We start from the raw sequence: 23,871 nt of genomic DNA, 5'->3' as shown, positions 1-23,871 counted from the left end.
AACGGAGAAACTGATTTGCCATCCTGGCTTTCTTCTGAGGCTTTTCCTGGTGAGCAGTTTGGAGAAGCTAGGGCTAAGCAGAATGCAGGATACTGCCTGGAGGGAATGTAAATAGGCACAGGCACTTGGGAAAACAATCAGGTATTGCCAAATAAAATTAAACATGGACATACAGCACACCCAGCAGTTCTCCTCTAGGTGTTTCCATTAGACTACAGAAAGAGCTAAGTGTAAGAATGTTCCAGCAACACTGTCAGTAATAGCAGAAAACTGGGAACAGCCTAAAAGTTCATCACAGTAAAAAGTGTTGTGAAAAGAAACAAATTCAAGCTGCTTGCGAAACTCTGGAACATCTTACGAAGGGGAAAGGAGGACACTGCAGAGTACTGTCGTGTAGTTCCAATTGAGAAACATACAAAGTTAAAAATGGTTTGTCTGGGGTTCTAAAACCTCGTAAAAGAAGAAAAGAAAGCAAGAGCTTAGAGTCTTCAGAACCTGAGTCTCCGGGGAGGGAGCAGGACCAGGGCCTGACCCACAGAGAGGTGAAGGCACTGACCACCACCCCAGACGGCGAACGGCAGATTGGTCCATGAAATAGCTTGACACAAAGAAGATCCCTGTGATACTCTTGTATTGGAAAGCTTAAAACTGAACACCTCACTGTTTATTTATCTGATATGCTAATGGAGCATCATTTGGCCAGGCTTCTGTATTTGTTTGTTAAATGGTTTCCTGGGAACCTGCCCAGCCTTCTAAGCTGACTCTCAGAAAGGATGTCACTAAGTTTCTGTTCATTGCTAGCATCTTTCTGGTTCCTAGAAGGCTCCCTCCTAGACACCATCCACATCTATAATCAGCCTCTGTTCAATCGTAAGACAGATTGCCACGTTGTCTGTCTGTCTTCAGCTTCAGTCCTCTTTAGAGGGATTCTTTTTATCACTCTGCCATCTTAGTCTTCTCTGTGCTACAACCAGTTTTCCTTATAACTAGAAAGAAAGCTTGTCTTGCAGTTTTCTGTGCACGCTGCTTTTCTTAATATCCCCCATTGGATTTGCAACCTGGAGGTTATCTGGCACAATCAAGCGTTCAAGATGCTATTTCTAGCACCCCTCTGTAAATGTGCTGTATGGTTTTGGTCAATCCACTTAACCGGTGACCCTACCAGTTTATCTGTTAAGTGGGAGAGGTCCAGGACTGACTCCTGCCTGTGCCCCTTCTGTCTCTCTGCGCCCCATCGTTTACTTTCACTTTGGACAGCCTATTACAAAACACCTGCCTGGCCCACTTCTTTGCACTTTAGCCCTTTGATATTGTGCTGTGCTTTCGCCTTTACTGTGCTTCGCTTCCTGTTACCTTCATGCAACTTGGGAGTATTAATGAAATTAAGGGCAGGTTAAGATTTACTTACATTGACTATTATGATTACCTTTTTTCCCTGAAAGACGCATTGAAATAATTCTCTGTTGCCATCTTTAATACACTCACATCTCCCTCCCCTAATCTACACATCTGGATTGTTTGTAACTGAACAAGCAAATTTTGACAGAGATAGGCTGCTAAGTCGTACTGAACCGCAGTTAAGATGTAATTGTAAATAATAATGACTCTACTAGACTAGTCATCTTTTAATTGCCAAAGCCTTAGAAAGTAAATCAAGCATAACAAGCAAGCCAGTAGCTATGCTGTTTATTTCTTTAGATGTCTAGCTGTTCTGGGGACTGGGTTGGGCATCACAGGCTTGTTGGCCTGTATTTCCCTAGAGACCCTAAGTACATTCATAAATCAGGATGTCTTTAAAATTTGAGGGTTTAGTCCTGAGGTTATCCTTTTCTCTGCTGCACAAAAGGCTTTAGTAGCTTACAAAATAAGGGCCTTGGTGATATAAGTATTTTCATTTTAGCAGGAAAGACCTGCCTGAGCCACTCACGTGAGCACCGGCTACTCTCGGCACTTCCTTTCGTGCTCTTCCTCACATGCTTACTCCCCTGCGGACAGGAGAATGTCAGCCCCTCCCCAGTACTGGGCTCACCGGCCTGAGTCAGGTGCACATGGCAGTAACTTGAGGAGGCCTTGGAGCAGCAGACATCAGGAGCCTGACACTTCTACAAGGCTGGGTGTGCGTGGTGCTTTGGATTCTCAAGTCTCCCAAAGACCATTTTGATTCTAACTCAGTATGTTACTTACTGCACAGGGGCAGCAGAATGATAGCCTGGGCTTGTCAGTCGTGACGAGTCAACATGAGCCTTTCCTATGGCAGACTTGAAAGGCCGTGCGGCTCAGGTCATTTTTCATTCTCAGCGGGATCTAATTCTATCATGTCTCGGAAAACCTTTTACATAATTATATTAATGATAAATAGTCGGATTTTTGTGCATCCGGCTAGGATGGAAAGCTGATTGGTGCCCTTTTGCTCCTGTGAGCTATGGAGCAGATTCTGGCAACACTACTAGTTAGAACACCTGTTTTTTCCTTTGATAAAAAGGAACAGGAAACCAGTGGCATAGCTTTAGCGTCAGGCTAGCTCCACCAGTGCATATACTTTAGCTAACAAGGACATGGAATTCCTGAGCATTTAAGGATGAGAAAGCTGTGCATATTGTAGTTGTCTGCATTGATGCATATTTTCAGTAGACAAAAATAACAGGTACCTAAAGTTCTACTAAGAAAACTATTAGTACTATGGTGATTATGCTCCCAGATTTATTCTTTCATTTTATGTGGACAGTAATGGTAAGTGGACTTGAGTCTCCTGTGTGCTCACAAGAGAGCTGGGTCCACGGTGCTTTCATTCCCATTTTGTTAGGAAGAGGCCGGTCTAGAGGAAATTGGCCCTCGCTCAGGTCGCAGCTAGACAATGATGCTGCCCTGGGATTCACGTGGCTGCTTCCACAGCCTGTCTGCCTTGCTTTTTAACCATCAGTTGAACAGGTTAGACTTTGCATATTATTGCTTCTTTCTTTTTGTTTACAGTAAACTTCACTCTTTTTTGATATACAGTTCAAATTTTAATGGCACAGTTGTTTAAAGCAAACTTTTAATACTAATTGGTGGGGCTAGCGAGGTAGCTCAGTGGACTAAAGTACCTGCTTAGGCAAGCACAGGGACCATGGTTTGATCCCTGGCACCACATACCATGCCAGCCCCACCCTCAGGGCAGGCTGAACTGGCCAGAATTGGGCTCCCCAGCACTGGGGAGGCTGAAAGCAGGAGGATCGCCACGAGTCCGAGCTCTGTAGTGAGACCCTGTAACAACCAAATACATTTTTAAAAAAGACAAAAGAAAGCTAATTGGTTACCTGTTTCACTTATTTTTCCAAGTATGTTTCTCTAACATAATTTTAATTTCTGTTAAATAGTTAATACTATGTGTTTTAAGTGTTTGACATGACTTACCTAGTTCTATTTTTTTAGTACTGGGAATTGAACTCAGGACCTTGTGCTTTCCAGGCAGGTGCTTGTGCTGCTGAGCTCTATTGCAAGCCTTTGAGACAACTGTATGAGTTGGTTACTATTAGTCCTAATTTGCTAGGTGAGGAAACTGGGGCACAGAGAGGTTAAAAAGCCTTGGCCCCAAGTCACACAACTGAAAAATGGCGCAGCGAGGATTCACATGCAGGCATGCCAACTCCCAAGTCTGTGCTTCTCTAAGGGTGACATGTGTTTACGCAAATATATCATAATTTAATCCCTTAGTTTTAATGTTTATGTTGTTTTGAGTTCTTCCTTAATGTTTTTGTACTTGAGTCTTGCATCTGTAATTTTTTTCTTTTTTCTTTTTTCTTTTTTTTTTTTTTTTTTTGTCTTTTTGAGACAGGGTCTTGCTGTGCATTTCAGGCTGGCCTTGAACTCATTTTTGTAGCTCAGGCTGATCTCGAACTCACAATGATCCTCCTGCCTCATCCTCTTTAGTGCTGGAATTATAGGTGTGTGCCACCATGCCTAGCTGTAATTATTTTCGTAGGATAAATTTTCATGAGTGGAATTGCCCAGTCAAAGGACAAGTACATTTTCCAGGGATATTTTGCCCTTTAAAATGTTCATTGTGGGACTAGTGAGATAGCTCAGTGGTCTAAAGCACCTGCTTAAGCAATTTTAGGCAAAGTGCAGGGGCCAGGGTTTGATCCCTGGCCCCATATGTCACTCCAGCCCCACCCCCAGGGCAGGCTGAGTCTGCCACAAAAAAAAGAATAATAAACTGTTCATTGTACGCTTCACCTTGGGGTGAGAGTGAGCAGTTCACTACACCCCTACACTGTTGCCAGGATCATGCATTATTTTCTTTTTTTTTTTTTGGCGGAACCAGGGATTGAACTCAGGCCTTTGTGCTTGCCAGGCAAGCGCTTATTCTACTGAGCCATCTCCCCGGCCCCAATTATTTTCTTTTGACTCAAGTTAACTAATAAGGTTATTGATGTGGTGATCTCTTTCTTTTCTTTTTCTCTCCTTTTTTTTTTTTTTTTTTTTGTACCAGAGAATTTTAGGACCTCATGCTTGCTAGGCAGGCTGTGTGCCACTGAGCTGTGTTCCCGGCCCTGGACTTTTTTACACATTACAAACCGCTTACAAACTGCTTGATTTTCTGCGCTGCTATTTTCCTGGTAGAGGGTTCGGTCTCCATTGGAAGTGACACCTTCCCTGTGCCTGAGAGCAGTGGCGAGCAGGGGCTCAGTGTGGCAGCAGCTCAGCTGAGGGCTCTTCCCTCTGAACACTGCTATCTGTAAAGCAGACAGGTTGCTTACACAAGCGACCTGCGACAGTTGGCCTTGTTACTTCATAGTGAGTCATTGGTCTCCAATAAAAATTCATTGCTTCAACAGCTGAAAATCAGGTTTTAAATTGTGGTTATGTGTTCTGTCTCAAATGTTAACGAATTTTTTGGAGAAGAATGACTTATGAGAACTGGAGGAAAATGTAGCATTATCACTCTGGCATTTAAGTATTAAAACTCAGTGGCGGCATGCTTTGGTGGGTTTGACATAGATTATAACACAAATGAAATGGGGTCATGTGACTAGGTGCCAGTCCTTTTTACTTTCTCTGCAAAAGACAGGCCCGGGTGGCTCACTTACCGTGTGGAATGTAAATCCCTCTTTCCCCACGGTGTTGACCCTGATCGCATCGCTGACCTTCGTGGGCATATGGATTGTTACTAAGAAAGTCCAAATTTGACAAAAGATTCATAGTATATGCTGTTGCTTTTTGGAATTACATGATAAGGTGTCTCCAGAGCCAGAAAAGAGAAAAACGAATGTCCACTTTGTTTCTAGGTAGTAGCACTGCTTGCATCGTGGTGCTGGACAGAACGAGCCACCGCTTGCACACAGCGAACCTGGGTGATTCGGGCTTTCTGGTGGTCAGGGGTGGTGAAGTTGTGCACCGATCAGATGAGCAGCAGCATTACTTCAACACTCCGTTCCAGCTCTCGATCGCGCCCCCGGAAGCCGAGGGAGTCGTATTGAGTGACAGGTAAGCTCCCCGCAGCCACCTTTGAGCGGGATATGGTGCCCCCACAGGTCCCCTCCCACCCCTGTGAGTGCTTTGGGATAGGCGTTTTCCATTTTCCTGCAAGAGAAGGCACAGTGAGAAAGTGCTCAGCAAGAGGACCTTCTAGTCAGGCTTTGAGAACTATCTTGCTTGACCTACAAGTTGAATTCCGGTAGACACCCAGTACCTGATACTGTGTCAGATGTGCTCAGTTCTCATACCAACACGTAGTATGTGCAGTGTTGCAATCTCTGTTAAATTGTGGTGGAGAAAGTCCTTGTTCACACATCATTGCCCTATCAAGGTTTTGCATACAGTATTGGGGAAGCCCACCTATAGATGCCTGCTTTATCTGTTAGAATATCTTGCTGACTTCTTCTTTAATTTTTTTTTTTTTTTTGGTGGAACCGGGGATTGAACTCAGGCCCTTGCACTTGGTAGGCAAGCGCTTATTCTACTGAGCTATTTCCCTGGCCCCTCTTGCTGACTTCTGTAGTCTTTTCCTTTCTTTTCTTTTTTTGGCTAGTGGTGATTGAACCCAAGACCTTCACACTGAACTATATAGCCCAGCCCCTTTAATTTTTTTTATTTTGAGATCAGATTGTGCTAAATTGCAGTTACCCAGGCTGGGCTAGATTTGCAATCCTCCTGCCTCACCCTCCCAGAGTACAGGGATTACAGATGTGTCCCATCATGCTGGCTTGGATCCTCTTACATGCATCCCATAGAACCAGAGGAGAGTCAGAAGTGGTCTTGTTGTACGAGTGGTCTGTGACATTGTCCTTGAAGAGGCTCAGTCTTTTTTTTTTTTTTTTTGCGGAACAGGGGATTGAACTCAGGCCCTTGTACTTGCCAGGCAAGTGCTTATTCCACTGAGCCATCTCCCTGGCCCTGGCTCAGTCTTTTTGATCTCTCTCAGTTCATTCTTAGTTAAGAATCTTCCAAGATAGGGGGCCGGGGAGATGGTTCAGTAGAAGGATCTGAGTTCAATCCCCGATTCTGAAAAAAATGAATCTTCCAAGATAGTTAGAACTTTTGGAATTAACCTCATGATTTGTTTTAGATTACAGTAACACTAAGGTTTCACTGCCTTTTCTAATCATGTAGGATCTGGCACAAAGAATGTCGGCAGTTCATAAATGGTAATGAACCTTGTCTCGGTTTTCTCTCATTGCTGGGACACAATCCCTGGTACCTAAAATTAGGGAAGAAAAGGTTCATGTAGCTCACAGTTTGTGGAGGTTTCAGTCCGTACTCAGCTGGCTCCAAGGCAGAGCGGCACGTGGCGAGGGCAGCAGTCCATGGGGAAGGAGGACGGCAAAAGCAGGAGGAACAGAAAGGGCGGCGCGGTGGCCGGGCGCAAGCCTCTTTCCCTCCCTTCTGTTGCACTCAGGCTCTCTAGCCCAGAATTTGCAGCTCTCCTACCTTGACCTCCCCAGTAGCTAGCGTTACAGGCATGCCTCCTTGGTTATTTGCACTATTATCTATAAAAAGTATTTTAACCTTAATTTAGATGCCTTCCTTCAGTAACTTTGTACAAACATTTATTATATAAATGTAGAAGTGAAATAATCCCAGCATTGGATCATGAATTTATCACAGACTATAAAAGCTGCCCCATGACTACACTGAGGCTTTAGGGAATATCTAGACCCAAACCATAACAAGCCTGTTGTAAAAGTAGTATTCTAGAAAGTGCCTTTTTGAGCTGGGGAGATAACCCAGTAGCTGAAGCGCTTGCCTGGCAGGGCAGGTCCTGAGCTCAGTCCCCAGTACCACAAAAAAAAAAAGAAAAAAGAAAAAGAGAAAGTGCCTTTTGTTTGGGTTTTTTCTTTCCTACTTACTGGCTCTTATTCTCTCAAGTCTGATGTCCAAATAAGATAAAAATAATTTTTTTCTGTTATCTCTGAATCTGAAATGAGCATAATTCTTCATTTAAGAATGAAGTTGCAAAAAAAAAAATGAAGTGCTGCTGGGTGTGGTGATGCACGCCTGTAATCCCAGCACTTGGGAGGCCAGGCCGGGAGGATCGCCATGTTCAAGGCCAGCCAGAACTACATAGTGAGTCCCCATCTCAGACAAAAAGAAAAAAAAGTCTGTTGCAGACTCCTAAAGAAAATTTTTTTACTTTCAGATGTAGGCAGATGGCCACAAATTGGGAGAATGTTTTATTCTTTTGTTGGTTGTAATCCACAGGTACCATTAGCCATACTCGAATGGGGAGACCTCAGCAACTGTGGGCTTTATAAGATGCTGTCCTTAGCTAACAGGTTTTAGAGAACATACTTGAATTTTCCTCATTTGCTGCTGCTTGCTTTGGCTCCTTGCTGCTGGGCCAGCCCTGCCCTCTCTTACTTGCTGTCTTGGGGACAGCCAGAGTCTCCTGGCCGGCCGGTGGAGGTGGCTTCCCGGGAGCCCACAGACACCCGCTAGCATGTGACTGCGGCTCGGATTTCAGTGCAGTCAGAAGTTTCCAGCAGCACAGTGTGTTCGATCAGAATGGGCAGAGCTGCAGCTGGCAGAACACCAAGCTCATGGGCGGGAGTGTTCGCGGAGGGCCTGTCCAATGGGGGCGGGTCTCCCACGGGCAGAGCAGCGAAGGCCACTCCTGGGAAGGAGAAACCTCAGCACGGAGCAGAGTGGGCGCAGTGCTCCTTCATCTGCGGAACCTGGCTCCTGTCCCCAAAGACCCAGCAGGTGAGGGTGTCTTGGGACGCCTTTTCTTCCACAGAAGGAACTGGCTAGCTTCCCACCAGGTAGATAATAGGGTTTAAAAACAACAAGAACAGGAAAAAAAAAAAAAAAACCTTTTAAATACTAGGAATCAACTCCTGGGGCGCTCAGCTGCAGCACTACATCCCCAGGCCTTTTTGGTTTTTAGCGTGAGATAAGGTTTTGCTGAATGGCCCAAGCTGACCTTGAATTTGCAGCTCTCCTACCTTGACCTCCCCAGTAGCTGGCATTACAGGCATGCCTCCTTGGTTATTTGCACTATTATCTACAAAATAGTATTTTAACCTTAATGCAGATGCTGTCCTTCAGTAACTTTGTACAAACATTTATTGTATAAATGTAGAAGTGAAAGTGTCCCTGCAGACCGGTCACAGAGCCCTGGGTGTGCTCCTATTAGTCGTATGTCAAGTGCAGATGAGTCAGGATTTTCTCAGTGTACTTTATATAAGATCCTCCACATGGGTGAGTTTTTGTCTTCTCTTCACATATTTCATAACATGTCACTGACACCAGTGTGGGGCTTTTCTGTCAGGCTTGGGGTGATCTGTTTCTGGCCTCTTTCTTCTAGGTCAATGAGTTTTTCCCTGGCTCTTATTCCCTAATTACAGGTTAAAGCAGATTAGATGTCTCATCTTTCCTTCCCGGGGAGGCCCAGAAGCAGTAAAGTAGCCTTTAGAAATGGTGGCGAAGCAGCCCTAGCAGGGGCATGAACTCTCATAGGTCATCTGTTCTCCCAGTTCCTCCCTTGTTTCAGACTTTTAAGTCTTTTCTTTATTTTTGATTTTTTGAGTCAGTCTCAGTGTATAGGCCAAGCAGGCCCTTGAATTCACTTTGTAGCCAGGCTGGCCTCAAATTTTCCATAATCCTGCTCAGCCTCCCAAGTGCTGGGATTACAGATGTTGCCAGTGTGCCTAGCTAATCTGTTTTTTGTGAAAGTTGTAAACAGAAAGAAAAGTGTAGTGAGAAATGTGCCTGCTGTCTGCCCCCAGCCTCACTTTCTCTAGGAGTCACTCTTAGGATTTCTTTGAATCTCTCTAGATTCCTTCTGTGCATTTAGAAGTCTCTACATCTGTATGTCTCTTCCCTCGCCCCCGCTTTTAAAAATTGAACAGAAACAGTTGTGTACACTGACCACTCTGTATCGTACTCCCTTAACAACCTCTTGAAGTTTTACCTAACTTGGAGGGGCGCTGTGAGTCAGCCAGCAGATACTGCTGGAGGCCTGCATCCCAGGCACACTTAGAGATGCCAAGCACGACAAGCGCACCGTGACTCCTCGGAGATGTGCCGTCCCTGCGCAGCCAGAAGCACTGCCAGGGCGCGAGGGAGTCATTCCCTGCACGGCGTCCTGCCTCGCCACTCGCGCCCTCCTGAGAGCCCGGGCCCAGCATGCAGGGACTGACGTGCAGATGAGTAAGGGCGGCTGGACTTGGCACTGAGCAGTTAGGAAGTGAGAGTCACTTCCATGAGGGTTTTAAAGTCACATTAGGTCTGACTCACAAGCCACAGGTGACTAATCAGCAAACAATTTTATTTAGCGGTTTTAGTTCATGTTCACATCAGAGCCTTCAGTTAATTTTTCTCAAGATGCAAAATTGCAGGATGAATTTTTTTTTAAAATTGACTCCATTCTAAATACCTCATTATAGGCTGGGGAGATAACTTGGCAGTCTAAGTGACTGCCTGGCGAGCATAAGGACCCAAGTTCAGTCCCCCCATACCACATGCCGTGCTGGCCACTGAAACTGGGCATGGTGGCGCATGCCTGTAATCCCAGCACTGAGGAGGCTGAGACAGGAAGATCGCTACTAGTCCAAGCTGCATAGTAAGACCCTGTACCAAATAAAAAATTAAAAACCTCAGGCTGGTGAGATAGTTCAGCAGTCTAAAGCACCTGCGTAGGCAAGTGCAGGGACCCTGGTTTGATCCCAAGCACCACCTGCTGCACCAACCCCCTGCCCCCAGGGCAGGCTAAGCTGGCCACAAAAAAAAATTAAAAATAAAAAAGAAATATAAACCTTATTTTGCTTTACGCAGTGGCACACCCCTGTAACCCAGCACTAGAGAAGCTAAGCCAGGAGAATCGTTGAGAGTTCAAGACCAGCCTGGGCTACATAGTGACACCCTGCTCAAAAATTTTAAAAAGCCTCATTGCATTGCAGAGTTTTGCTGGGAGGCCCATGTGAACCATGTCTGTGAAAGGCTTCCTTAACTTGGCCCTCCCTGTCTTTATCACAGCCCAGACGCTGCGGATAGCACCTCTTTCGATGTCCAGTTAGGAGACATTATCCTGACGGCGACAGATGGACTCTTTGACAACATGCCTGATTATATGATCCTGCAGGAGCTAAAAAAGTTAAAGGTAATTAACTCAAAGGCTCGTCCTTGGAAACAGCCTGCTCTGGCCAGCTGAGCTTTGTTCTTTGCACTATCTTTCTCTAGTTCTAGAAAGAACTAGCGTATGAGCTTTAGGAAATGATGGTTCTAATATTCTAAGTAGTCATGTGTGGAAATATTTGCAAGAACTTGAAGGAAAGGCAGCTTTTAGTAGGGTGGTGAAAACCAGAAAAGTCCATGTAAGGACATTTCTTGTGTGTAGTTTTCTATTTTAATGGTTTTGGTTACTGGTTGTCTTTTCCTTGTTTAATTCTTATAACACACCCAAGAGGTGTTGAGGTGGAGAGAGAACAGGAAGCAGTCCTGCCGGGGCCAGCCAGGAGCCACAGAGCTCGGAGCCTTGGTGTGGCCTGAGCTGCCCACAGGAATGAAATTATTCAGACTGCTCCCATGTGGAGAGTGGCGGGAGGGGGAAACGGGTTTTTCCCATTCTCTTGGCTTGGTGAAAGTACTAATCCGGGGAAAAATCAGGTTTTTTCCTAAGTCTTTTTGCCTAACCACTGACTTTGGGTAATTTCTTTCAGCTGTTCAAGCAGTAGTTTGTTTCCTCATATGTAAAATGGGAGTAGCAAAGGTCTTACCCTACAGGGTTGCAGAGACGAGTGGCCAGGAGTGTGGGAGGGAAGCCCTTAGTTCTTTGCCTTGTGCTGTCCACGAGCTGTGTGGTGCTTAGGTGCAGCGGAGCCTGTGCGCTGCAGTCACAGTGGTGAGCACAAGCCATGCCATCTGTGCCCTCAGGGAGCACGGATTCTAGTGGAGGCGAGCAGATCAGGCAGCTGTGCGTGCATGGTAGAATGTTTTGGGGTTTTTTTGGGGGGGATTGGTTTTTACTTTTTGTATTTGGTTTTTACTTTTTGTATCTGTCTCCCTACACAGATCAGATTTGTAGTGATCCTCCTGCTTTCAGCCTCCCAAGCGCTGGGATTGCAGGCGCACACCACCATGCCCTGTCTTGCATGGTAGAGTACTGATGGCAGGGTGAAGGAACAGGCCTCAGGGGCTGAACAGAAACGGACTTCGCTGTCCTGTCCCTATCTAGTAGATGAGGAAGTTGAAGCAGCAGAAATGAGGGTAACAGGCTGGAGTCCTGATGATAGAAAAGCCCATGGTATTCTCAGGAGGAAAACTGACGTGGGCCAGGGCACATTCCTGAGGAACCACGGGACCGTCCTGGAAATGCCGATGGAGTCCCACTTTTCAGCCCATCCTGTTTTAACAGGACTATCTTAAGGATTAAGGAAAAGAAAACTAGAAGTCCAGACTTGAGCACTTTCTGACCAAGGTTTGCAGCACCACTGGTGGTATCACTCAATAGTGACAGCCTGAAGCTTAAGGTTCCTCTAGCTAGAACAAAGCTTTAGTGTAGAAAATGTGTTTAGACAAATGTTACCGTCTTCAGAGGTGGAATCGGCAAGTAAGCTTGAATACAGAAATCATGCGTGTGTTACAGTAAAAATAACTGCTTACCCTCTCATCTTAGAATTCAAATTATGAGAGTATACAGCAGACTGCAAGAAGCATTGCTGAGCAAGCTCATGAGCTGGCCTATGACCCGAATTATATGTCACCTTTTGCACAGTTTGCTTGTGACAACGGATTGAATGTGAGAGGTAAGCGTTCTTTGGGAAGGTCACAGTAACTAACTGGGGACATCGCAGAGTGGGAGCATTCTGGGCACCCAGTGGGACTGCAGGTGTGTGCTCCCAGCTGGGAGCCCAGCCCGTGAACAAGGGCAGGAGGGCAGGGCTGCTGGGCTGTGTCCCGTCTTGCTCCCCAGGAGGCCCTTCGGAGCTCCAGGGCTGAACCTGACGGCTTTGTGGCTGCCTGGCCCTGAGCCCTAGTGCCCCCAGGACTGCGTGGAGGCCCACGCATTCCTAATGGTTCAACTCTCTGCCCTTCACGCGTCTGATATTTTGCTCTCCCTTCCCCTGGCTCTGTGGGACTCATTGACAGTATTTGCCAAATTGCCGTAGCAGATTTTGAAAAGGAAAGCAATGTGAAACTGCCCTTGACTGAGGAGTCCTTCTGTCTGCTGCGTGGTGCGCCTTTGGGAGCCAGCCAGTCGCAACGACATGTTGGTGCTAGCATCTTCGAACTAGGGGGCTTGGTCAGGTTCTTGCTGACGTAATATTATGACATGCAGAGCATTTCTTAGCCTTCTAAGAAATGTTAAAATAGAAAAAAGCACGTGCCATAGCTGTTTGGCAGATTAGGATACAAGGCTATTCCTAGTTTCAAAACATTGGATATGTTTGTCCAAATTAGGATTGTGATAAAGGCATGTAACTCTCTCGTCAGGCTGAAGTTATCTGAGCAGATTGTGTCTCTCCTGTGATTGATGTAAACAGAGGATGTGGTATCCATTTTCAGAGTTCCTGCTATAAAGGAGCAGGGAGACTTCAACTAAATTACATGAAAATTCTTGGTGTTTAACATTTAAAAATACTTTTTCTCCTTTTTTCTCTGCTAGAGTGCTATAGTATATTGACAAACCAAGTCTTCCTAAAATGCAGCCATTTGTCTTTACTTAGGCCTACTTTTTTGACTTTTTCTTAGGGGATGTACTGATAGGTGTTCCCTTTTGTTTTAGGTGGAAAGCCAGACGACATCACTGTCCTTCTCTCGATAGTGGCGGAGTATACAGACTGACTTGCCCAGCTCCGACTCCTGCCTTCCCTCTTCTTCCCCGGTGTTCCTGCCACGTGTGCTGATCCTGCTGGCAGGACCACGTTTTGTTGCCACTGATCTCAATGGCCAGTGATGTAAGCCTTTGCCTGTCTTTTTGAGACCCGTTGAGATCTTTGTTGAGAACCACTACTATCATTCACTAGCTTGTATCTGCCAGCAACAACTGAAGAGGTACAAGATTTGAAGATTGGCCTTCATTTCTCATGGAGATTTTCAAAGCCTATTACTTTTCAAAGGCTATTACTTTTCAAAAGCGGTTGAAGTACTGAAAATGAGTAATGTTGGTAAAGTGAATTCAAAGTTACAGTGTGTTAAAGGGATTTTAAAAGTCTAACAAATAGTATGTAATGATACATCTACTAAAAACATACATCATTCATCAAAGAAACATTCACACATACTCCACAGGCGTTGTCTTTGTTACAATGATTGGATGTGGCATTAAGTTTTCAGTATAAACTCCTATTTTCCAGGAGTTTATAATTCTGCTCTAAAACTGCTCTGGGTTATGAAACTTTGATCCCCAGAGATTTTTAGTTACAAATTGGAATAAAAGTTAATTTTAGTTTTATGGACACCAATATTCTGTGCTTTTAAAAAGATGCTTGTGTTCCTGTGATTAAAGTTGAGCAGTTTATTGATGAGTCCACCTCACAAGCTAGTGGCCTGATCTAGAGAGGCTGAGGAAGGAGACACCTTACCAAAAATTTTTAATGGAAATAGTACTCAAGGTTACAAAAAACTCCTCAGAGCCGAGAATTTACCTTTATGGCTGAAGTTTTTCCCTGCTGTCTGAAAGGATGCCCTGGATGGGATCTCTAGGCCCCGCTGGCCTAGCAAGTTGAGGACAGACAGCTGTAGCTGCCACATTCACTGGCTTTGACAGTTGCTGCCCATCATGTGCCGTGAGGCCTGCCCCGAGGAGCCGGGCTTCCCTAGAGAATGCCCAGACCCACTGCAGCGCCTGGCAAGCGCACCGTGTGCCGTGGCTGCCGTACAGAGCCCATGAGGAAAACTAGTGACGCTCGACACTGCGGTTCCCCCAGACAGAAATGCAGGGGTTTTTGAATCAAGCTTAATGTTTACAGTTTCCGAATAGCCATTTGCAGTGTATAGTTTCCTTAAAAACTACCCCGCATTCAGTTTCCCATTACCTGCAAGCTCAAACTTATTTTTAAGGTTTGTGTACAAGTTGACTGCTGTAAAGATATATATTTTTGGGTCCGTTTTTTCCTTCATTAACTTGGTGGTAGAAAAAAAAAAAAAAAAAAATTGAATTCGAGTCCAAATACTTAGAAACCCTTAAATTAAAGCCATGTTTTCTATGAGTCAGGTAATGTTGGTGTATAGATGAGAATGCAGTGAAACCTGAAGAGCATCTACTTGAGGAGAACACAGAAAAGTCTTTTCTCTAAAGGAGATACTGACTCCCTGGTTTATTGCATTAAAACTTATGTTTGAGGTTACCTCAACTTGTTTTAAAAGATTTTGTTTTGTGAAATTGTACTGTATATTTGAGTAACTGTCGAGCTTTTGTTTTATTTAAAATTGTTTAACATGTACCATGTACATGTCATTACTATATTTCAATGCATCATGCTTGTAACAGGCATTTCATTTATAATAAGAATGAGTTATTCATTTGTAAGCTGTTCAGTAATTTATCTACTATTCCTAAATTGGCATAATGTTAGGTACCTATTTTGAATCACCTTGAAGTTCATGTCAGAATGCCTTAACACCCTAACTTGACGAAATGGAAATCTTTGGTAGATGAGATGGAGGGGTGGAGTGGGGGAGACTATTTCAGTAAGGAGAAATCATCATGCTCTGATCAAACACAAAGCGTGAGTGGCAAGTGGTGGGGTATTTATTTTACACAAACTATTTGCAGTCTCTGTGTATTTAAAACATAAAGAAAGTTGCATCCAGAAAGGGTTTTTGTTAAAAGGAAAATACATTTATGTGAGGACTGATGACTTCAACTCTAGATTTGTAATTATTTTTGGTCTGAGATACATAGCCTTACGATCTGGATAGATTTTGTATTAGTTTTCCAACATTTGCATTTAATTCCTGGTAAGAGCAGTGCTGGTCGAGTTACTGGCTTTGCTCCACTCTCATTTCACCCATCAAAGCATCCTTGTGACGTGAAGCCAGATCGGTGGTGTCTTACACACTCATTTCTCACTTTTTGAGAAATCATTGTGGCTGTTTCAGTGGCACTGAAAATAATGGGACAAGAACTGAGTTTCACAGTGGAATGGCCTTTCGACCAGGCCTCCTATAGGTTAGTGACATTTTCTGGGTTGTTTTGTTTTCCCGTCTTTTTTGTTATACGTTTAATTTTATAACTGCCAGGAGACAGGCAGAGTGCTGCTTAGCAAGTACCTCTTCTCGGTGTCAGAGGAGGTGTTGGGCCCAGGGTAGAACTTTCCAAGTCGCATGGCCAAGCTTCTGGGTGTGGCTGAGCTCTGTCACTTGGTGGGTCTGGTTCTGAACCTAATGTGTGTGTATGTGTGTGTGTTAATTGTATTTTAAATCAAGCAGTGTAAACACACATTTGGCTCATGTAATGAAGTTTTTATAACAAAAGAGAAAATTTGGATTTCTAATTTACAAATAGCAAATTATCCCTCTCTGGATGCACCAAAGACCAGTAAAGTTTATAGCTTTTCCATCTATATTTATAAAGCAATACTGTATTATAAAATCAATATTTTTATCACACGCTTGAAATTTTTATTTTGTTCTGTTTTAAAATTTGCACTCTAAACATATCAGAACCTTATTTCTTCCTATGAACTTAAGCTGCCTGCGCACAAAAGGAATTTACCAAATGGAGATAAAGTACATCAAGTCCATAGGCTCTTACAACCCGAGAGAAGGAAGGAGGGGGACAGTTATTCATCCAGACTTACTGCACTGTTCTCATGTGACGTGGCTGATGGGCGCTGACTCACAGATCCATTCCAGGCGTGCGTGTGTGTCGGGGGCGGGCGGCACCTAGGTAGAGACTCAGACCCCAGCGAGCTTTGTGTGCTGGGACACACCTCTCCTGTCAGCTGCGCATATTCTAGACAGAGTGGCCCGCAGATGGACGTCACCTTCGGTACCACCAACCTACTACATCAAGTAACAAGGCAGGAATTGTGAGAATTTACTGAGTCTGTTTTGAGTGTTTTGGAATGGTCGACAAGATTGGCTAGAACTGTAAATGTTTGTACTTTTCGGATATATTCATGGTTCCTTGTCACCTTATGCCAGCTATCTCTGATAGAAGCTACAGCATTCAGTTTCTCTAGGAACTGAGTCACATTCTTGCGTTTAGCAAATTTTACCATGCCAAAAAATATCTGCTTGTAAAACAAAACCTGAAACAGAAAACATTTGGATTGTATTAGTTTTTACAAATTTGTTGCAAAATTGAACTTCTCAATTAAAAATGGTATCCATGTCAAAATTTGTTAGCAGGTAGTTTGTGACAAAGAAGGCTAAATAATGAAGCATTTGAATCTGTGTATACTAATGAGCTGCTTTTTTCTGTTGAGACTATCATTATTTGTCTTACCCAAGAGGCAGTTACCTGAATTGGATGTCAGAAATATAACTTATGCAGGAATAGTTCTGTATATACATTTAAATAAACTGTAAAGGTATTTAATAAATATAGTATTTATACTACTCTGTGTACTTGTTTTGGTTTCAGTAGTAACTAAGTGAGACTGGCCCTCAGCATTGAGTTCATTGATTTCTGTCAAGTCACTACCCGGATTGCACTTCATAGCTATCATTTTCTATCCTTGACTGTTTTAATCACCACGGCTTTCTCACCAGCTGTTTTACTGTATCAGTTAGGTTTCCTCATAAATTCATCAAAAAGGGTTGATAGTTAATTGTGAAGTAGAGGTTTCCCCCCAGCTGAGGCTTTGCACCTTGCAAATGTCACAGGGTAATGTATTTGAACTCCAGTCCAAAGTGAGTATACACACACACACACACACACACACACACACACATAAATAAATGAATAAAATTTAAAAAAAAAAAGTGAGTATAGTTGAACACTGTACGTCTCCCTTATAGACCAGCGCTGTGCCAGGAAACTGGGGAGAACAGCCCCTTCACAGCCACACTGGAAGCTTCGTCCTCAGTAAGGACACCTTAGCTTACTCTTGTGTGTACACAGTAGCTGCAGTCATTTGCATTTGTTAGGAGTGTTACAAATGCAATCATCAGTGTAGCTTAAGACACATATATCTTAGGCCTACAGGGAGAAAGAACGTAGTTGAAATTATGTGGGCATTGCCAGCTTCCACAAATAGCTTGGTAAAAGCCCATTTTCATTCACTGAGGAAAATCTTGGGATGAACTTGAGTTTTTATTAGGTTATTGTGGGTAGCTGTGATTCACTACTAAGCTGTAAGAGCCAAATTCATCCTGGTTTCAATTCACAGTTCTAGAACATACTAATCCACTCAGCCATCTTTTGAATGTTCTTGTACAATCTCAAGAGTTGCTTGCCAGCGAACACCTTTTTATGGTTTGATGGTTTCTCAAACAGCGATAAAAAAAACCTCATTTGTTGTATTATAAACAGGTTCCAAGGAGGAAAGAGACACATGCCATAAGATACTACATAACTGGATTTGTGCCAGGTTTTCTTAGCCTGTGCAGGTAACAAGTTCTGTTCTCAAAAAAGAACAGACACATTTGTCTTCCACCTCTTCCAACTCCAGATGCAGGCTCTGAGTAAAAGTTGCTGCTGTGTCAGATAATAGGAAATATTTGGTTACTTCCATTAAATTCTTTTCTGAATCACACTGCAAAATAAAAACTCAAGGGTCAGTGAGATAGCTCAGGGAACTAAGCACTTTGCTTACACAAGCACAGGGACTGGGGTTCAATCCCCAGCACCACATACCACGCTGGCCCCGCCCCAGGGTGCGCTGAGCTGGCCACCAAGACCGGGTGTGGTGGCACACACCTGTAATCCCAGTGCTGGGGATGCTGAAAACAGGAGGATCAGTACGAGTCTCAGCTGTGTAGTGAGACCCTGTACCAAATATATTCAGTCATTGAAACCAGAAAAACAGGAGGCTAGGAAATAAAATTCTACAGTATATAAAAAGACCATTCAGAGTGTAGTGGTATAACTGCGTCCTGGTTCTGAGAGGCTGAGGAGCTATGACCACAAATTCAAATTATGGTATGTGTCTCTTCCCTCTTTTGAACCTGTTTATAATACAAATTAATGAGACCCTGTCTCCAAAAAAAAGGTTGGAGATAGAGCTCAGTGCAGAAGCCCTGGGTTCAGCTACCAGTAACAAACAGATGGCGGAGTCTAAATGATTGTTTTTTCTAGAGGTTACTTTATATAATATTTAATAGGACAAAAAAAAATAATTACACAAGGTTATATAACTGCAGTTTCTAAAAGCACCAAAATCTAAATGTTTGCAGTCAGCTACAGAAGATGGCCTGGCTGCTAGTCACAAAATCATTTCAAGCCATCCTGACATTCTCCAAATGGCTGCCAACAGTTCGCCTTTATAAAACTGGCAGAGTTGAAGGCTCCAGGGTGAACATGAACTGAATCAAAGAACTCTAACTGGCTTTTTTCTACACAGTGAACTTCTGCCTCCAAGTAATTTAAAACCAATGTTATGCACTGGACAAACAGCTATTCCTACACTGAGTCATGTGCAAGGTGATGTTTAGAGAAGCGGAGCCCCCCATCCCTGTCACAGAAGTCTGGGACACTTGTACACATGGTGTGAAAGCCTGCGGGGTGCCAGCGGCTCAGTCTTCCTCGCTGTCGCTTGCCATGGCCAGGTTCTCTAAAGGCTGCGGGTGGTGTTTCTGTGGCTCAGAAGAAACTGCTCCAAAGAATATGGACGAAAACTAGAGGGGAGAAAAGAGCCATCCTGTTACTACCAAGTGAAAGCTTGTTCAGTAAAGCTCTAGGTGACGGCCCTCTTGGAAATGTGGCCACAGTGGTTCCCCTGGCTTAGCTGATGATTTGTGGGATACCACAACCCTTGATGCTGGCCCAGCACGTCAGAAACCAGACCCTTCACTGACCTCATGGGCCCAAGCCAGGTCTGGACTAGCAATCTGCCGACCTGCCAGCCAAAAGGCTGTGGGGCAAGCTGAGCACCTACCTCCCAGGCCTTTGCTCCCCAAGTTCCTTTCTAGTCCAGAGCCCCCATTTGCTCTGTGCCTGCACCAAGCCCCTCAGGCCTCTCCCCTACACCCCAAGGGCTTCAGCACCTGCGGATGCTCCTGTCTTTCATTCTTGGCACATAGCCTGCAGGAGCAACCACCTTGCCTTCACATGGAGCTGTGTGCATGCGCCAGCTCTTGGTCCTCACAGAGGCCACTCTTACACAGCCACTGCACCTTCAACCTCACTGCCATGTCCAGGCTTTACCCTGCTTGGCTGTTGCTCCGACCTTTCCCTGCTGCGCCACCCCCCTGACCCACTCGCCACTGACTGCTCCACACTCTCACCCTCTTCTACACGGCGTGCACCTGGGCCCTTGGCTGATGCCTGGGCTCTGATGATCTTTTGCTGCTGTGTGAGATGCCAGGCTATCATCTCCCACTAGAGGCCTCCAGCATTGTAACTTCAGCGCTGTAACATCCAGAAGCCCAGAGAGGGCCAAGGTCCCCTTGGGGACGCAGTCCCCCCTGGTTAGGAACCATGGGTTTCGATGATGGTAGTCCTGAAACTGAAATTACTGTCCAGGTGCCAGGAAGTAGGAATTTGAACTTCAGCCCACATATCCTGCTGCCTACTTGATTCCTACCACGTAATCGATCCAAAACAGAACTCACAATGTGGGGTGGGGTGGGGGGGCAGGAAGGTATTTTTGAGACAGGGCCTCACTATGCAGCTCTGCTTGGCCTTCGGCTTACTTTGCAGGCCAGGCTGATCTCCAAATTGAAGCAATCCTCAGGCTTAGCTTTAGTGCACGGATTACAGACATGTGCCACCACACCCAGCAGAATTCATGGTCTTACAAACCTTGAACCTGCTTCTCCAAAACTAAGTCACCCTTCAAATAGCCCTCCTTCCTGAACTCCTGGACCCTCTGTCACCAGACCTGGGAGTTCTGCCTCCTGACTTAGCTGTTGCCCTACTTCTCTTTTTTTTTTTCTCTCTCTCTTTTTTTTCTTTTTTTGGTGGAACCGGGGATTGAACTCAGGCCCTTGCGTTTGCCAGGGAAGCACTTATTCCACTGAGCCATCTCCCCGGGCCCCTGCCCTACTTCTCTTGACTTCTCTTTCTCCGGTGCTGCACCGAGAGACTGTTCTTGCCTCTCTGCACCCTATTTTTCACACAGCTAATGTTATCTTGTAAATATCCAACCACCAGTTTCACTCGTAAACACCCTCAAATACCTTAAATACTAAGGTCCTTTATATGGCTGTTGACATGGTGTACAGGACTCCTCGGGCCTGACTGGCCCTCAGCAGTTGCTCTGGTTTCATCTTGTGTCCTCGTCTCCCGTGTGCTCTCCTGCCACCTTTCTGTTCCCTAAAACCAGCACCCCTCCCACCACAGGCCGTTGCCTGCCTCCTCCCTCCATACACAGCCTTTCCAGCTCAGCTCATACACCAGGTTCAGGACTCTGACCTTCTGGATTAGGTCACTGTGCACATTAAATCTCAGGGCACCCAGGACTTTTATTAAATTTATCACAGCTTTTTAAAAATTGCCATATTTCTAGTTACGTGATGTTTATATCTACACACTGTTCCTTATGCCCTACTCTGATCAAATTGAGGAGCCCTGCCTACTTTGCTCCCAGCAGCGCCCCTCCCATGGCTGCCCAAGACTTGGCACCCCCAGCAAACACCTGAATAGCCCTGTTGCTACGTCATCCTCACTACCAGAGGCGCAGGTGCACTTGTAAGCCTGCAGGCCTCAGCCCAGACAGAAAACCCCACCAGGAACGGTGACTGCCCAGGACACCTCTGTCACACAGCAAGGGGAACTGAAGCAGTGGGCAGAAAGAAAGCAGCTGGCATGGGCTCGCCAGGCAGCTGGTGTGGTCAGGAGGACCCTAGGGTGTGGAAGCACAGGGCAGGGCTTGAGGGAAGAAGTGCTGTGGGCCGACTTAGCTGCAGATGGGCACCTCTGCCAGAGCTGCCAGGGCCCCTCAAGCTGCAGAGGGTGGGAAAACAGACTCCACTCCAGTGGGGAGAGCATGGTTCTGCCACTTCATTTTAGCCCAGTAACAACCTGTGACCTTCCGTGGGATATTTACATTTGCTTTGTCCCAAACTGCTGAATTTTTTGTAAACTAGATAGTGCTGTATCCTGTAATCCCAGTACTTGAGAGCCTAAGGCAGGAGAAGCATGCAATTGAGGCCAGCAGGCAAGGAGCCCCCCCCTCAAAAAGAGTGATGTGTTTTAGGAACAGGAAGCTGCTCCACTGGCCCTGAGCATGTCCAGAGGCGCAGTCCTCCCCAAGCCCCCCAAAGGTCTTCTAGAGGAGAAAACAATAGCCTCCAGGCAACTGGGAATGATCCAGTCCGAATTGGGCAAGAAGACAGATAATCATACAGTGTTTTTAAAATAATACATACTTTTCTCGATGTTAGGGACCCTGGAGGCTACATATAACTTCTTGGTTTTATTTATTTATTTATTTATTTATTTATTTATTTATTTTTGTGGAACCAGGAATTGAACTCAGGCCTTTGAGCTTGTCAGGCAAGCACTTATTCTACTGAGCCATCTCCCCAACCCCATAACTTCTTGTTTAAACCTAGTTAAAATTAAAGCCCAAGAAGCCATTGCACTATCATTTTAAGTATAATAATTCTACAATGGTTTAATTTTTGAAAACTCCCTTTCTTTTTTCTTTATATCTTTTTCTTTTGTGTGTGTGTGTGTATGTGTGTGTGGTACCAGAGATTGAACTCAGGACCCTGAATTTACCAGGCAAGCACTTATTCTACTGAGCTATCTCCCCGGCCAGAAAACTCCCTTTCTTAATGTAGTGTGATTTCAGTTTGTTGTTGCTGTTGTTTGTTTTGTTTCATTTTTGAGACAAAGTCTCTCTCTGTAGTTCAGGCTGGCCTTGAATTCACTATATAGCCCAGGCTGGCCTGGAACTCACAGAGATCCTCCTACCTCAGTGTCCCCCAAGTGTTGGGGTTGCAGGTGTGTGCCACCATGCCCGGCACAATTTGGAATTGGATGGGTTCTTAATTTTTTTTTTTCCATAGGAACCAGGCAGAGTGGCACATGCCTATAATCTGAGCTACTCCAGGCAGAAGCAAGACAATTGCAAGTCGGAAGCCAGCCTGGGGGAACTTAGTAAGACCTTGTCTCAAGAAATAAAAAGGGGGGGGGCCTGGCCCTAGCTCAGTCCTTTAAGTGGCTGCTTCCACAAAGCTGTCAGCCTCAGGTTGCTGGAGTTCGAACCTCACAACTCTCCCGTTGGCCAAAAGTGCCCTGAAGGCATTCGAGGACCAAAAAAAAAAAAGAAATAAAAAGGGTTGGCATATAGCTCATAGCACTTGCCTGGCATGTGTGCAGTGCTGGATTTGATATCCAAAAATAATTTTTTTAAGATACCCCAAACCAGGGTTGAAGGTATACAAATTGCCAGCTATGTACCAGGAGGACAGAAATGAACTGACAGTCTACTTAGCAAGGTAACAGTTATGTATCACATTAGGTTATTACAGGACAGTTATCATGGACAGGATGAACAAAATGCTGCAGGTGCAATGAGATGGTAAGAAAGAGGAAGGGCCAGGCCTTGAAGACTGGATGGAAATTTAAGAGTGGAGAAGAGAGACTGGGGATGTAGTTCAGCCCGCCTGGCAAGCACAAGCGAGGTTGTGAATTTGAGTCCTAGGGGAAAAAAAAGTGGAGAAAGGAGAAAGACCGTGGCCTAGGCCGTAAGGAAGAATGGACCAGCAAGAACAGTTGAATGTGCCGACCTTCCAACCAAACACTGGAGTGGCGCAGATGCACACACTCCCTGTTGCTTCCAGACGCTGTATTAGAGCTCATCAGCTAATGCAGCAAAAGACATCGACTGAAGAAATTACAGACTAAAACTATCTTGTGTAAACACTGTATACAGTATGCCTGGAAAATCAAAGGTAAAATGATGGAAACAATAAAACAATTCAGGAAATAATAACAATAAAGTAGCAGCATAGAAAATTAACATGCAATAAGTAAATGAATCAATGCTGGAAAGGTAAAAGGGTGGGGGAGGGAAGGAGAAAAAAAAATGTGTCATGTACATGTGCCAATTCCCTACAGTAAATGTAATCTTCATATACTTCAAACATGCTAACAAAAGTAAAAAAAATAACGTGAAAAAAAATACGTCTACAGACACAAAAGATAGGCTGTCAGAACCTAAAGGTATCTACACTAACAACTGAAATTAATTACATAGCAATATAATAATAAATGTGCAACATGTCCATGAGAATTTGGAAACACTCCTGGGGGCAGAGAGCTAGCTCAGCAGCACAAGCACCCGCCTGGCAAGCATAAGCCCCTGAGTTCAATCCCTGGTACCAAAAAAA

The 23,871-nt window shown here is 44.8% G+C and overlaps 2 protein-coding genes across 3 annotated transcripts in view; one reads left to right on the top strand and one right to left on the bottom strand.

The window, feature by feature from the left end:
• Pptc7 (PTC7 protein phosphatase homolog) overlaps positions 1-16,989 on the top strand; it is a 42,061-nt gene extending 25,072 nt beyond the window's left edge. Inside the window, exons 3-6 of the mRNA XM_004635913.2 lie at positions 5,268-5,466; positions 10,456-10,579; positions 12,095-12,224; positions 13,205-16,989. Coding sequence (XP_004635970.1) covers positions 5,268-5,466; positions 10,456-10,579; positions 12,095-12,224; positions 13,205-13,263 — 512 coding nt within the window. The 3' untranslated portion in view covers positions 13,264-16,989. The remainder of the gene's footprint in view (positions 1-5,267; positions 5,467-10,455; positions 10,580-12,094; positions 12,225-13,204) is intronic.
• A 1,880-nt stretch (positions 16,990-18,869) lies between these two features.
• Positions 18,870-23,871, bottom strand: part of Rad9b (RAD9 checkpoint clamp component B) — a 38,907-nt gene continuing 33,905 nt past the window's right edge. For both annotated transcript variants that reach the window (XM_004635912.2, XM_023720471.1), the window contains exon 11: positions 18,870-19,206. In XM_004635912.2, the coding sequence (XP_004635969.1) occupies positions 19,105-19,206 (102 nt within the window). In that variant the 3' untranslated portion in view covers positions 18,870-19,104. The remainder of the gene's footprint in view (positions 19,207-23,871) is intronic.

This window comes from Octodon degus, unplaced genomic scaffold (genome assembly GCF_000260255.1).
Source record: "Octodon degus isolate 3935 unplaced genomic scaffold, OctDeg1.0 scaffold00076, whole genome shotgun sequence".
Lineage (NCBI taxonomy): Eukaryota > Metazoa > Chordata > Mammalia > Rodentia > Octodontidae > Octodon > Octodon degus.
This window is presented reverse-complemented; position numbering and strand designations above follow the sequence as displayed.